General features: G+C 38.5%; 1 protein-coding gene across 13 annotated transcripts in view; it reads left to right on the top strand.

Moving 5' to 3' along the window:
• PIK3C2G (phosphatidylinositol-4-phosphate 3-kinase catalytic subunit type 2 gamma) overlaps positions 1-14,732 on the top strand; it is a 244,152-nt gene that overhangs the window by 134,915 nt on the left and 94,505 nt on the right. For all 13 annotated transcript variants that reach the window (XM_058420387.1, XM_040063030.2, XM_058420389.1 and 10 more), the window contains 2 exons: positions 3,753-3,846; positions 4,923-5,017. In XM_058420387.1, the coding sequence (XP_058276370.1) occupies positions 3,753-3,846; positions 4,923-5,017 (189 nt within the window). The remainder of the gene's footprint in view (positions 1-3,752; positions 3,847-4,922; positions 5,018-14,732) is intronic.

The raw sequence follows: 14,732 nt of genomic DNA, 5'->3' as shown, positions 1-14,732 counted from the left end.
AATTCTGTCAGTTCAAATTCTTCAAAAAATTGATCGATTTAGACAGGCTGTGCTACAGATGAGCTCCTCTTTCTGAGGAGTGTCCCCTTAAAGGCTAAAATATTGAATTTGTTGTGAAAGAGTTGTCTCTCTTCACCACTTTCAGAGTTTTCAGCATGTGTAAATAAATAATTGCATATTCATTGCAGCGTGCCCTGGAAATCAGCTCTCCTCTAATATCCAAGCTATAAAGCTCTTTTTCTTAGGCCTGAAGTGATTTCTCTGGCATTAAATTAGAGTCAAAAAATCAATTAATTCTGTCCTCTAATCAAGACTAATTTATGGATTACTAAAATCAGATTTGATGCAACTGAAATATTTGCAAGATTATTCACTGGGGGAAAAAAAAACAAAACAAATAAACCCCAAAAAACCCACCTTGCAGCCCTAATTAAGTACTAGACTACAAGATGGCATAGTTTCCAGGCATGTGAAGGGATTTTTTTACTCAGATCTTCTTCTAAATCCAAACTCTTTTATTGGCTTCTAGCAAATAAACTGGTGTATGCAAGAGTGAATAGCATAAGCACCATGTAATGCTAGTGGAGTTCATAAGAATTTGCTGTAACTCCAGTGTTTCTGAGGATGTTAAATGTTTGCTCAAATACAAATGCAAGGGGGGAAACAAATAGATTTAAATATCGTGCCTGTGTTCAATATTTAAATACAGATTCAATATTGTACTTGTACCCGTGGCCCTGAACAGCACTGAAATTCAAAAAAAGCCATGGCTGTTACATCTAGGGATTAACAAATTGTCAGGTAGTTAAAAAAAAAAAAAATGCTAATTGCCCATTCTGTTCAAAAGACTGAACTAAACCTCCAGCTGACCTCAAGATTTACAAGCTGAAGGAAACAGTTCAGTCACCAAGACCAACAAATTACCAACATCTCATTCAAAAGGAATGACAAGAGCCATGTTTCCTGAAGCAAACTACCCTGCAGATATTTCACCAGAGTGCCTGTCATTGCCCTAATCACATCTCCTGGCACTGCTTCTGGTAACTTAGACATAGCCCTGGTTCTGACTTGCCTCAAATCAATTCTAAATAAATCAAATGTTAGCTGCTGAATTTTCTGGAAAGTTTGGGCTTAAAACAATTTTCTCATTCTTTGTCTAGCTGGGAAAGAAATATAGGAGTTTCTCTCCTCATAGCATTGCGTGTGTTCGGATCTTGGCTGCTGGTAAGGACAAGCTGTAACTAAGTAATGACATTTTTCTGCTTGGCCTTGTGCCTGTGTAGAGCGTATTTCACTGTTCAGTAGCCTGTTGAACCAGGCAAGAAGGGGAAGGGAAAGACTCATTTCCATATTATCTGCACGTGCTTGGCACACAACCCTTTGGAGCAATTGCATAGTTAGAAAACAGGATGATATGGAGGGGATTATTTTTTTTTTAAATATGTAGTCCTCCTTCAAATATGCTTTGTTCTAAATAGCTGTGTGAATGTTCAAGTAACAACTTCTCATTCCTAGTAGGTTGCCTACAATAAATAAATTAAAAAAATAAGCCTTGCAAAAGATCTAATTTATGCCTAGGATGATAATTTATTTATAATGCATTCCTCCTCTCCCCATCGAGGCCCTCTAGGCATTATACAAAGAATTATAAACCGTATTAGAAATGTCATTAAATATCTGCCATAACAGACAAACAGAACAGTAAAACCAGACCTGAGTCACATTGCCAAAGGGTGTTGGGAAGTGTTACAGGTTGCGGCCAGTTGCAGCCTTACAAACCATTTTTTCCCAAGTCCAACTTTCCACCCCTTTTTCCTTAATCAAAATATCCCCATTTTTATTAGGTGGCCTCTGTTTAATTCGCTGATCAAAATCTACACACTGTTCTGCTTGAGCTGTTTTTACTGAACTCAGAAGCTCAAGATTCAAGCAGCAGGTGCCACTATACTGCTGAGCACTTAGCTTTACAATTTCTTCTCTTTTTATCTTGATAACAAGCAGTCATTGCTGCAAATGTGGTACTGCCTCCTCTGTTTCATTTCGGATTTTAATTTCTATGTTATTGGCAAAGGGTGCTGGGTGGGAAGGTGGGAAGAGAGCAGTTTTGTGCTGAGCTCTTGGAGGAGTGACACTGTTGGCCTGTGACATCTCCTGCCACGCATGGAGGGTCAGATTTCAAAGGACTTTCCTCAGGGTGAAATTACAGGATAACCCTTGTCCTTTAGTCATTTATTTGTGTGTGTGCCTAGACTGCCATATCAGAGACCTCTCCCAAGAGCCTAATAGCCACATCAGTTCAGAGGGAAGGGATTCACTGCTTTTTTGGGGGCAGGTGCTCGCCCTCAGGGAACTGGATCAAAACCCACCAGCCCTTCTGAACAATATCCAGTTGACTGTGGCGCTGTTTGGAGACGTTTCTGCCCCGTAGGCAGAGATGACCCTTCCTGCGTCCCTGGTAACTGAAAGGTCTCCACCGACACTTCAAGTTTTCTCCAGATGACTGAAAATATCCTTGGGATGGCAAAGGGCAACACACAAGTGCTGGCACACAAATAATGGTGACACCACGCGGCATGGAAGAGCACATCTGTTCCTTTCCTTGTTAAAGCAGAACCACGGCAAATCAGCCAAATTTGAACGCATCTGGCCAACTTCTGCATGTGTGAAATTCTCTGTGCATGATACTGTGGGACCACTAAGGCTCTGAGATCATCGCATCTGAACCTTAATGATCAGTGTCACAATTGCAAAAAGTGAAAAGGTAGAAATTATTTTTCTAATTTTTCAAAAGAAGTCCTCAAAAGATTATCTTTTGGTTTTCAAATATTAGGAGAGACACTATACTTTCTGTCTTTTTCTCTTTGAAGACAGAAAATGTTCTGTTAAGAGGCAGTTTTGATCAATCAAGTTACATCAAAATTTCATTCTCTTTCAAAGAAAAATGTTTTTACCATCTGTATTATCTAGCATTCTTTTTCTGCATTATCACTGCTGCCACACCGTGTTTTCTTCTTTTTTCATTTTTATGATGAGAGCTCCATCACAAAATCTATACCAGGCTACAGCCACCCTGGTTTCAGCCATAATTAGTTGAGAATGTAGCTCATGATGAATTTTCAAACATTTTCTGATCAGAAATGTCTTTTTCACTGACTTGGAGACTTTCCGAGGAAGATGTTCATGTTTTTAGCAAATTTCACATTGAAAAATCCTAAAAACACCCAACCCATGTTTTTAATTTCAAAATTGGTTTTGTTTAAGAAGTATTTTTTATTGTGTTATGACAGAAAACAGAAGAGCTGATTTGGGAGTAAATTATCTGAAATTAACACTTTATGTATGGGAAATTTCAAGCTTTTGTGTTGTTGTGCAGAAAAACAAAGTCTTCAAGTGACTTAAATATTCACATGGCTCAGAAATTTTCTATTTCAGGTAAGAAAGAGCAGCAAGAGATCTGTAATTTGCTTCATATTTTGGGAAATTACAATACATGGTAGTTCAAATTCAAAAAGGTATTTGAAGATCAGGTTTTGGGGTTTTTCTCCCCCCCTGTGTGGCACTGTAAGAGTCAATCTAATTAAGTCATCTGTGGTGTGTTTCTTGTTACAATAGAGAAAATGAATTGATTTTTTTTTTTTTCCCTGTTCCATTTTGAGAGAAAATCAGTTTTTCTAACATCTTGTATCGGTGAGAGCTCAGGAGAGTTGCAGTGGTCTGGTAGCTCTTAATGACATCTATTTGTTTTGCTCTAGTTTTCCAGATCAAGATATTCGCGGAGCAGCGGTCCAACAAATAGAAAATGTGTCCAATGATGAATTGTTGGAATACCTCCCACAGCTGGTTCAGGTAAGGAGGAAATTGATAGCCAAGGATGTCTTCAGTCCAGATCAATAACTTCATTAAATACTTTTGACGCTTTCAGGTTGGTTAAGACATTGTAAGAGGAACAAATAAGTCTTGTCAACTAATGCAACGAGCGGATTAAAAACAGGGCTGAGGGAGAGACTGTTTCCAGCTTATGAGAATGGAATTGTTTTGGCATTCTGATTGAGCTTTCGTATATACAGGTATTTTCAAGTAACAAAGAAAAGTAAAAAGTGCATCTGACCAAGAGAAATTCTGCTCAGGTGACAAGGCTTCATTGCAGCCAAGGAAGGAGTTGCTGTCCACGAATCAGTGGGTTTTTAATACCACATATACTCAGAAAACCGCTGTCAGCACAGAGTGAAGTGGAGATTTGGGTGTGGAATTGACTCTTTAGAGACGTACATTGCATTTCACTGGAAATTAACATTTTGCAAGTTGCGACATCACTGCTTCCAAAGCACTTGGTGATTGACTAGGTCCCGTGTTGGGGCTGAGCAGGAATTTTGAAAGCTTTATCACCTCACTTTGTAACTCTGTGCATATGGATGACCCACTATCCACACTGCAGTCTCTTTCTGTGTTTGTGATATCTGCTTATCTAGATCAATATCTCTGTATGCATTTATGAATATTTTCATAAATACATAAATACCTCTCTACTGTGAGGCAGCAGAGCCTTCACAGCTCTACAGCACTCACAAACTGCTGTGACCTCTCACCTCCCACAGCTTGTGCTCTAAAATAAGTTTTTTTTCCAAACTGGATAATCAGATAAAAACATTAAATATAGCAGTGATAGTTTTAAGTGGGGGGAGCAAAGCTGCATATTTATATGCATGTTAGCACAGAATCAGGGTGGAGTCTGTCTGTCTAACAGGTGGTGGTAGATCCTTGTGAACTGAAGTTTCTCTGCTCATTGCATTGCCAGGGCAAACTCCATGTGTCTGATTTGTTCAAACTAAGCACTGGGTCCTTTCTGCTTAGTTTTGTTGTAAAGGAAAGGCACCAAAGCCAGCATAAAGTTGATTTTTATTATAATTTTTTTTTCTATTAAGGTGCTCAAGTTTGAGTGGAGTCTTGAAAGCCCTCTGGTGAAACTCCTGCTGAATCGTTCTCTTCAGAGCATCCAAGTAGCCCATCAGCTCTACTGGTAAGAACATTTGCCATTGCTGCCACAGTCCTTTTCTGTCACAGTGAAATTTATCCGTGATTCTACTGGTGACAAACCCTCTTTTGGTTTAAAATCAACAGAAAAAAACCTAAGTTTTGCTCCTCCCCTTTCAGCACTGGGTGTGAGTAACTTGTATGAAAGACCCACTTATCTCTGTCTTCATCCTGCCCCTTGGACAGGAGGAAGAGGAGGAAGTTCTTCTCCCTAAAGTAAGAGACCATGTGGTTTTTCAGCTTTTTTTGTTGTTTCGTTTGAGCCAAAAATTACAAACATTGGTTCATTTTCAAGGGAGGCTAGCTGCTTTTGTGGTTTCCCCGACCTCTCCTGAAGCTGTCAGAATCCTCATGCGTGTCAAAATGTATGTCTGACCCATTTTAAAGTATCAGCCTGGCTTGGGATGGTGGAGTTTCCAACAGTTCCTTTTCGTGATTATGGAGATGTACCAGGCCTGGCAGAAATTGTCATTCATCACCTACCTCTGCAATATAAGGGGTCCTCTTATTGTCTTATTGAATTATTCTGTTTGCTGCGCTGTTACCTCGAGGCTCTCTGAGAAAGGATGTGGCTTTCTGGTGTCTCAACATCCACTCTGTGAGCTGAAAATAAGACTCTGCTGTGCTTTCTTTTTTTTTTCTCCCCATCTTTAGCAATGATGGATGAACTGAGCTTTCATTTACAGTTCAACTGGTTCAGATCCCTTAAACCAAGGCTTTCCTCCCTGCAAAGGAAAGAAAACAATTTGAAGTGTAGTCATTTGGTTGATGAAGTGTGGGGTCGGGAAGAGCATAAATAATACTTTCATACCTGCATGGTCTCTGGAAGTGTTAGTAGGGATAAAACAGAATTATTAATGTGTTTGTTTTACTGAAATGAGTAGGATAATGTGTTTAATGAGCATATCTTTCAAATAAAGAGGAGCCACATTTAGTGAGCCATTTTTCAACAGTGCCTGAAATGTGCCTGGGACAATTTCTACTAATACTAAACTTAGTTATACTGTATATAAAATAACCAGTCTGGAGTTTTAAATATGCCCTGAGACCTGGTAGTTTTCCTGTAAATTTAGAAATTATATCTAGGGTTCAATGGACAGGGGAACATCATTATTTTGCCTGTGTTTTCTTTAACTCCTCTCTTCTTCTCAGAAGAAAAATGGCTGTCTGCAGTCCTCTTCCTCTTCACTTTCCAGTGCAAACCCCTATTTTCCCCCAAATTTAGCTCAAGCTAATAGTTAAATCTTGGGTAATACAGAGCAGTTTTTCTGCCCCGAATATATATGGTTATCTGGCACAGTGCAATGTAAAGTGGCAAAATAAATTTATTTTATCTCTAGCTTAATGTGTAGGGTAGCTCCATCCACATCTAGTAGGTTATTTCTCAAGGTTCACTGTATTCTCTGCCTGTCAGCGGGTAGTAGCCCTGTTCATGCTGGGTACCTCTTTTATTTAAGAGTTTAGTTCATTTGTTTCAAGCCAAACTGAGAACATAAATGTGGCAAAAGTATCTTAAAATCTGGTGCTTGTATTCACCATCTACACTCAGGGGTTTTTTGGTTGCTCTGCCCCACCGTTCTCTTCAGTAGCAAACTGTTTTCTACCTAACATTCCAATTTATGTAATTACTCATATTCCTGCTCCTGTATTGCAAAAGGCAGTTTCCCAAACCATCAATTCTACTTACAAAATCCCGTGGCTTTTATTAATAAAGTCTTAAATAATTCATAAAAGATTTCCTTCCCAAATTGAATTTCAGTCATTAAAAAAGTAAGGGAAAGCAGAGGTTTTCTTCCACTTATTTCTAAAGAGACTTTTGAAAGAAGTTCAATGATTTAATAATGCGGGGAGCACATGTGTGCATGCACACTCAGATAACTTCTTTTAAGAAATGTGATTGGGTTACATTTTATTCTCAGGTGTCACATTCTGTTTCATTACCAAATCAGCTATCAAGAAGTAAGGGCTTGTAAAAAGAACTTTAGTAAGAACTTTTTTATTTATTTTAATTGTAATGAATGACATTACAATAAAAATACTGTTAAATAATACAACAATATGCACACTGTACCTGCCCAAAATAAAACTTGGAAAAGAAGGCTAATGCAATATAGAAAACTGGTGAAGTGGTTTCTGAGCCACCGGGGGAAATTCAACCGATTTGAATTTCTATGTTTTACAATACCATTGTAAATTTAGAAATTACTAGAAAAGGTGGTGACTTTCAACACAGTAACTTATGTTAATGACAATTACTATTTATAATAAGATGTCAATTATTTCAAATTAGCTCAATTTCCCTGCAGGTCAGAGATAAGCAGCTACTCAACAATGGTGTACCACCTCACCATGTTTTTAATATTAATGCTGGATAGCAAATTGTTAATTTCTTTTCATCAAGCAGTTTGTCTGAAGATTTTATTTTAAAATTATGGGTCAGTAACTGGCAAAGGTGGACAGAACAGAGAGAATATTCATTTTTGGGGTATGTCTTCAGCTGTTGTCAGTCAGGATACTTTCAGTCTGTTCTTTGTTTGTATCTGTTGCAAATTTGTTCCATTAATTCTGCTATTGAGAATGAGAAGGATCTTAAACCCTGTTTGGGTTTTTTCTTATCATTTGTGTCCTTTCTCTTCCCTAAATTCTCGAGGAATCTGGGCCATCTGCATCCATCAGTGTTTTAACTCCTAATTGATACTTCTGAATGCTCACCCCTTCCCAAGGAGACTCAAAATTTGCCCATTGATACTGTGCCAGCGCGGGACTCATGTACCACTTAAATCCCATTTTAGTCTTATTTCAGGACTTGCCAATGTCCATGAGACTTGGATAATTATCCCACTACATTCCAGACATTCTCTCTGATGCTATTCCCACCAGAGTTCCTGGGAGGCAAGAAGGCTGGAGCAAGTTTCCTCATTCCCAAACAGTGAAAGGTTTTTAAACCGGCTTTAGCAGGGCACAAAAAAATTGCTTGAGGGGGAAAAAAAAACCAACTGAGCCCTTTTGGGCCCTTCTGCTGGCTGAAAGCCGCTGTTTGTCTCCTTGCTACTTGATGTTTCACACACAGGTGGGTTTTTGTCAGCTTTTGTGCTGGAGTTTTAATCCACCTGGCGCCCTGCCAGTCGGTTTCCCTCTTGCTCGAGCGTTTTTTTGGCTCTTAGCTGCTGTCACCTGTGGCAGCTGCGGCGCGGAATGGGAACAGCTGGCTGGGGCAGCAGGTGGCCAGGAGAATGTCTCACAGATGGTTGCCTTCCACAGGAAGATTGAGAAACAGGGGAAAGCACGGCGTCCTCCAGGATCTGTGGCAGCTGCTTGAAGGTAGCGATGAGGAGCAGGTTCCACCGTCGTGGAGGAGTGGGAGTGTTTGTAAATTCTGCCAGAGCAGGGGAATCTGGTTTGCTTAGCTCAATAAAAAGGAAAAGCCAGGTGAAAGGCTTGCTGAAGGCAAAATGTCTTTTTTGTGGCTTGTCTTCTAAGTCACTTGAACTTTGGAGAACTTTCCCAGTTTTTGGCATTTCCAAGATACGTGTTGACTGACAAGAGAAAAGGGAGTAGTCTTCTAACTTTTCCAAGTTCACATCTTGTAGAAAAGTAAGAATGTGAGATTAAAAAGGGACTTGGTGGACTCCAGCACACTGGAAACAATGTGAATCAGACTATTGATTTCATGGCTAGAGCATTTTTTTTTTTTTTCCTATATATAGAGAAAAAGAACTGTAAGAAGCAAAAAGAACTATAAGAAGCAAAAAGAACATAGCAAGGTATAAAAGTTTAAGAAGACACAGATACATTTTCTGCTCTTGGGAGGTTTGCATCTCAACACCCTCTTCTCCAAAATCCTTACCACTGTTTCATTCAGAACTCCAGCATTGGAACAATTGCTTCATATTTCCAGAAAGGAAATATATTTTTAACCATCAGAACTGGTCTTTGTTAACCGTAATTCATTTAAGGAGTTCAAAAGAAGGAAAAAAATCAAGAGGATACTTATTTGTCCAACACTCTAAATTATCTGAACATTAAACAGATGACCATCCTCCAGATCTTTTTCTTCCTGCATTATCGTATCTTTCTCTGACAGTCAGAAGTTATCGAGTCTGCTAATTATTAAATGCACTTCCCTAATAGCTGTGCAGAACAGGCTGAAAACCCCAGCCCATTAAAATGACATGAACGTAAATAAAAAAGATGCCTGCTCTTGTTTTCATGTTAATTTGGTCCTTCTTACTGAGCAGAATTTAAAAAAAAACCAAACATTTGACCACGTGTGTAACTTCAAACCTGTTTAGGAATAGCCAGTCCATGTTTGCTTCAACTGCGTGATGATTGGGGATTTCACTGGAATTCAGAGTACTTGATGTGATCATTGTGTTTTGGACTGCAGAGAACCTCAGCCACAGATCACACCTTGGGATTCTAGCTCTGAAAACATAATTCTTGTTTATGTAAGGCTGATCATTTGGAGACTTCTTTTTTTTCCTCTCGTTCCTTATGGGTCTACTAAATAACACCATTAGAGCATTATTTGTGTGAGATAATGATTCAGCCAACTTCTGTGCTAAGTGCTTCATTATTAGCTGTGTGGGCCTTGGGTTATTGCCTTGTACAACAGACAGATAATTATTTTGCCTCCTAATTTGCAAACTTCCCATTTTCTTGGACTCCAGTTTTAGAAAAAAAGATGATGTCAAATGAAATAAAGAGACTGTTGTGAAGAAGTAACAACTGTTGGGTTTGACCTTCAGTAGTTACAGACTTAGTGAGGAAACAGTATATTTAAATCAACAAAACCATAGCTTACATTTAATTAAACATATTTGGATTTTAAGAAAAAAAGGCTTAGCATTTCAGAGTCATTTTTTTGCTGTCTCTAGAGACAGAGGAGTGAACTGGTTTTGACCTCAGCTGGAGCTGACAGAAGGAGGTACTCGCTGGAGGACAAGGGGACTGTGGGGCAAGACCACATTTCAAACTTTCAAAATTCTAACAAAAAAGAAAATGAAAAAAAATTCCAGAGAATTAACAAATGAAACTGGAAGCACAACTGGGAAAGGTTAACAAAGTAGCTAAATATGGCATTTTAACATTTAAAATATAAAGAGGGAGTTAGTTTTCCCACACAAAACTGCAGCTTTTTAAAAAAGAAATCAGTTTAAAAACGAATAAAGCACAAAGTTATGCCTTTTTGTAATTTAGTGAATATTAGAAAATCTGGTGAGTCACTGACAAAGGACATAAATAACATAGTTGTGCATATGTCTGGTTTAAATTATTTTAATGGTTCTTAGTAGAGTGAATGTGTTCCTGGATGTCTAGAAATCTAGGAATGGTGGGTGTTTTTCCAAATCCTGTGCAAGCACAGAAGGGAAGAGGTGAGGTACCCTGGTGATCATATATCAATGTGAGCATGGAGTGAAGCATCATTAATTTTATTGGTGCAGGCAAATATTGAGCTGCGCTAAATAAGTTACTAAACACAGAGATAACTCTGGGTGTCCCGCCTTTGGAACAAAGGAAATTCCATGCCAAAACTCAAATTCAAGGAGGACTGACGTTGTCAAGTGAAGCATAAAAAGTCTGTAAATGCCAGTTATTAGTGCATGCTACCATAATGAAAAAAACACACCACTTTTTGTGTGCACAAATTAACTTAGAACTGCAAACATAAACCCAAAAAGGAGACACAGTTCTGAAAAGTTTTCATTCTTTCAGCTGCTTCATGATTTATGGGGTAGCGCCAAGGAAAAAAGTTTTTCACTGCAGTGTTTTTTCCAAACACAACTTGTCTGATTTATTTTGCATTTGGCTCCTTTTACAGTTAAAAATTCTGGAGCTGAAAAATTTGGTTTTTCAGCTGTGCCAGAAAACTCTGCATGAGTTTTGAGTCATATCAGTCCTAACCCCTCCAATAATGCTGCTGAATGTGAGAGGTGGGTTTGCCTTTTGGGTCTGCTCTGTGGGAAGGGTTGCACAGAGCCTTGTGGTGGTCTCTTGTCCCTGATGCTGGGATGTGATGGGCTGCAGTGACTCCCCCTGTGCAGCTGAGCAGTCCTGGGTAAGCAGAGAGGGATTCAGGGCAGGGTTCTGTGCAGAGGTGTCACATCTGTGACTTTCTTCTTCTTTTTTTTTTTTTTTTTTTTTTTTTTTTTTTTTTTTTTTAAATTATTATTATTTTTTTATTCCCTGCCCCCCCCCAATTAAAAACGCTTTATTGTCGGTTCTTTCAATAACAAAACAGGGAGCCAAAATCTTTCCTGATGGATACCTCTTGTAATCTTTGCTTGTCACAGAGGGATATTTGGGGGCGTAAACCAGAGTAGTAATAACTCAGGAGAATTTTTGAGAAAATTTTCATCTAGCTCTGTTGCCACACATGGGTAATTTTCAGTCATGAATCTGAAGGATGTGGAATTATTTAGATTTTTGTTTTATATTGTGAAAAGTTACTAGAAAAAAATGCCTGAATCTAACCCTAGAATAAGTTTCTTTACACAGAAATTTTCTTTAGGCCAAGCTGATACTGAGTGGCCAGCTTCAATAATCTGAGATACCCAAATCACAAAATAACATAGCTGCAATTTAAGGATGATGCAAATTTCCCAAAGCAGAATGTAATGATTTTGGAGGGACAAAGCCCCATTTGGAAAGCGATCAGCATGGAGAGAATCTCCTGTGGCTGGTGCTGTGTTTCACTGGTGAAATGCTGCCTCTGCAGCCCAGAGCACTCATGCAGCTCCCATGGGCTGCTTCTGTGCTGCAGCCTGGTGGTGCTCCCAATTCTGGGTGCTCAGGTGAAATACTGGGAGAGGATGCCTCACTGCAATTTTTTTTTGGATGTAGTATTAAAAAAAAAAAAAAAAAAAAAAAAAAAAAAAAAAAAAATCATTTCATTTCATGATTTCACTCTCAGGTTTTGTGGTTTGTAAATATTTGGGAGGAAAAAAAAAAGTTAAATTTGTTTCCTTTGTATGAAACTTTTGTTTTTGCTAGAAATGGCAATTTTCGCACTCAGAATGATTCTGCAGATGTTTCAAAATTGTATCACATTATGTAAAGCATTTTATAAGACTTGCTCTCTTATAAGTCTTTTTGTCTTTACAGCTTAGCAAGCTTTTGCGTTTTAACTGTAGCTGTTTGAACCAAGTTTTTGACAAGATTTATCTTAAGCTACTCCAGAGAGTTGTTTTCAATCCATTTTTTCTTGAAACACAAAGGGGTTTTGCCCCATGACTTGACTAAATGCAGTTCAGGCCATGATTTCCTTGGACTGATATGTTTGGAGTACTCATTTATAGTTAGGCAGCTGATCACAGCCTGGAGTTTTGTAAATCATTCCTATTTCTGAACACTGTCAGTGAGCACTTTAAGGAAAAGTATGAATAAACAGAGGGAGGCTTCAAGTGGTCGCAGGACATCCAGTGCAATGAGTTATTGGTTGGCTTAATGCTGCTGTCAGTTGTGTGTTTTCTGTGGTTAATATTTCTAGGTTTAGTCATCACTCTCCACCAGCATGAAAAGTGGGCCTTGGACCTTTGCCTAAATAGCTGAAACATTAGAAGAAATAGAATCATGAATTAGACATTGTTGAATGTGTCACATCACTGCATGATTTAGCAGAAAATTACTTTCTCATTTTTCTTCAATTTGGGGTAATTTTTCTTAGAAAAGGAATCCCCAATGTAAACCCAAATATAATTATGAACACATAATTATATAATTTTTTATTCTAGTTTACTTATTTCTTTATTTTTTTAAATAAATAATAAATAAATAAACTAGGGTAAAAGATTTTCTGGGCAGGAGAAGATAAGGATTGATAAGAGGTCCTGTCAGGATAACAGTGCAGAATTGCTATAATTCAGTATTTCTAGGTGTTTGCAGATGATGGCCATTTCAAGATTAAACTCATGAAGCCCTTGCTGTTTTAAAATATTCCCCTAAATATTAATTGCTTTCAGAATGCTGACCCATACTCAGTGGTGTATTACTCTGTAATCACAATGATGTCATTTGGATGGTGACCAAATTAAAAACCGTTTCAGAGAGAGAAGAAAGAGCTCTCAGATGAGTTGTCTTTGCCTGGCTCTTTTGCTTGAACAACATTGCTGTGATGTTGTAATAACCTCCTTTAAAGCAAGAGAATTATTCAAGGGACCATTGTCTCACATTGTCTCCTTCAGTGTTCTCTTGGCAAAGAGCTCACCTGGTTGGAACTGATTGGATTAAACAACAGAAAGTGACCAGTGAATCTAAAAGAATTAAGGTTCTTCCAAATCTAAAGCCTGTAAAATTCTTCCCAATGGGTCGTACAAGCCATAGGCATCCCTGTCAAAAGACAGACAGCTGAACTGACCTTCAGCTTTCTCAGTGGTGTCTTTTAGACACCCAGGGTACTGTTTGGTAAAGTTCAACACTTTTTTTTTGTTTGTTTCAGAAAGAAAATCAAGCTACAAGAACTGAGTTTTGTCTCCAAAAGGTCTTTATTTGAAGGCATTCAGAGATAATGTTATCACAATATTGCATCAGTGGTGGGTGGCTGACAGAGCAGTGTAAAGTAGCAAGGAATGTTTCACTGACTTTTTGTTAAAATGTTCGTCAAAATCAAAGCTTTTCAGAGGAACATGGAGCTTAGGTGGAAACATTCAGTTGGCATGTCAAAAAGTCCTAATTCTTGTCACTGGAAATGGGAAAGCAGAGGCTCCTGGCTGAGGTAACCCAGTGAGTACCACTATGAGTTGTTTTTTGAACAATTCCCCTCTCCATTGTAAATCATCTCATCCATTCTAAAGCAAGTCACCAGCGTGCTTCCAACTCAGCTTAGAGGGGCAAGGCATCCTTTCATACAATGCTTAATGCAAAGTTTGTGTACTGCAGGTACATCTCCCTCTCGGTGTCCATCTGAGCTGCTCAATCCTAACCCATGAACAGGTTCTCCTACTTCTTAGCTTGAAAGCACACCTATTTTAGGCACAGTACCTTTTGAGGTACCATTGGTATCTCACCTCTGCAGTGTGCTGCCTGGCTGCTGTTCACTGCTGGCTGTTGCTCGAGGGAAAACCTTGTGGTAAGGAAAAAAAATATGAAAAAGAAGTTTAAAAAAGAAGGGTTATGAAGTGGAGCGTGGGTTTTAAGTGGGATAAACTGCTGGCTGCATATATATAGGAAATTATTTGTTTGTAAATTTGATCAAAGCCTCAGTGTTGGAGTAGCTTTTGTTTTTCATTTGTCTGCCTTTCAAAGAGCTAGTACAAATTACCTCCACTGAAAATTTTAAGTGGTGAATACAAATTCGTTTGTATTCACTCCTTTTTTTGTCTACTCAGGTTTTTTTTCTGGTTCAGGATTTGATGGGCAGTAGAAAAATACTGTTCTGGCTGGGTGCTTGCTGGCTCAAAAGTGGTTGCAAGATGTGAAAGCAAAGCGCCGTGGAGCAGCTCTAGAGTGGTGCAGGTTGTGTTGTGTGAATAAACAGACGTGGAAATAAAGCCAATATCTTCTGTCGGTATAAGAGTTAGTATAGGTATTATAATAATATAATAAAAGTTATTAAATGTTTACTTGAATAAGGAAACAGTGGCACATACACTGGTGGATGATCCTTTCAAATCAGCATCCTCCCTCTTTCACAAAATGAGATTTCCTCTCTTATCTAGTAAGTGGTTTGTAGAGCTCAAATCCTTAGAAGTAAAGGGTGACTC

Source organism: Hirundo rustica, chromosome 4, assembly GCF_015227805.2.
Source record: "Hirundo rustica isolate bHirRus1 chromosome 4, bHirRus1.pri.v3, whole genome shotgun sequence".
NCBI classification, from domain to species: Eukaryota; Metazoa; Chordata; class Aves; order Passeriformes; family Hirundinidae; genus Hirundo; species Hirundo rustica.
The sequence above is the reverse complement of the archived record's forward strand: the minus strand, read 5'-3'. Positions and strand labels throughout refer to the sequence as shown.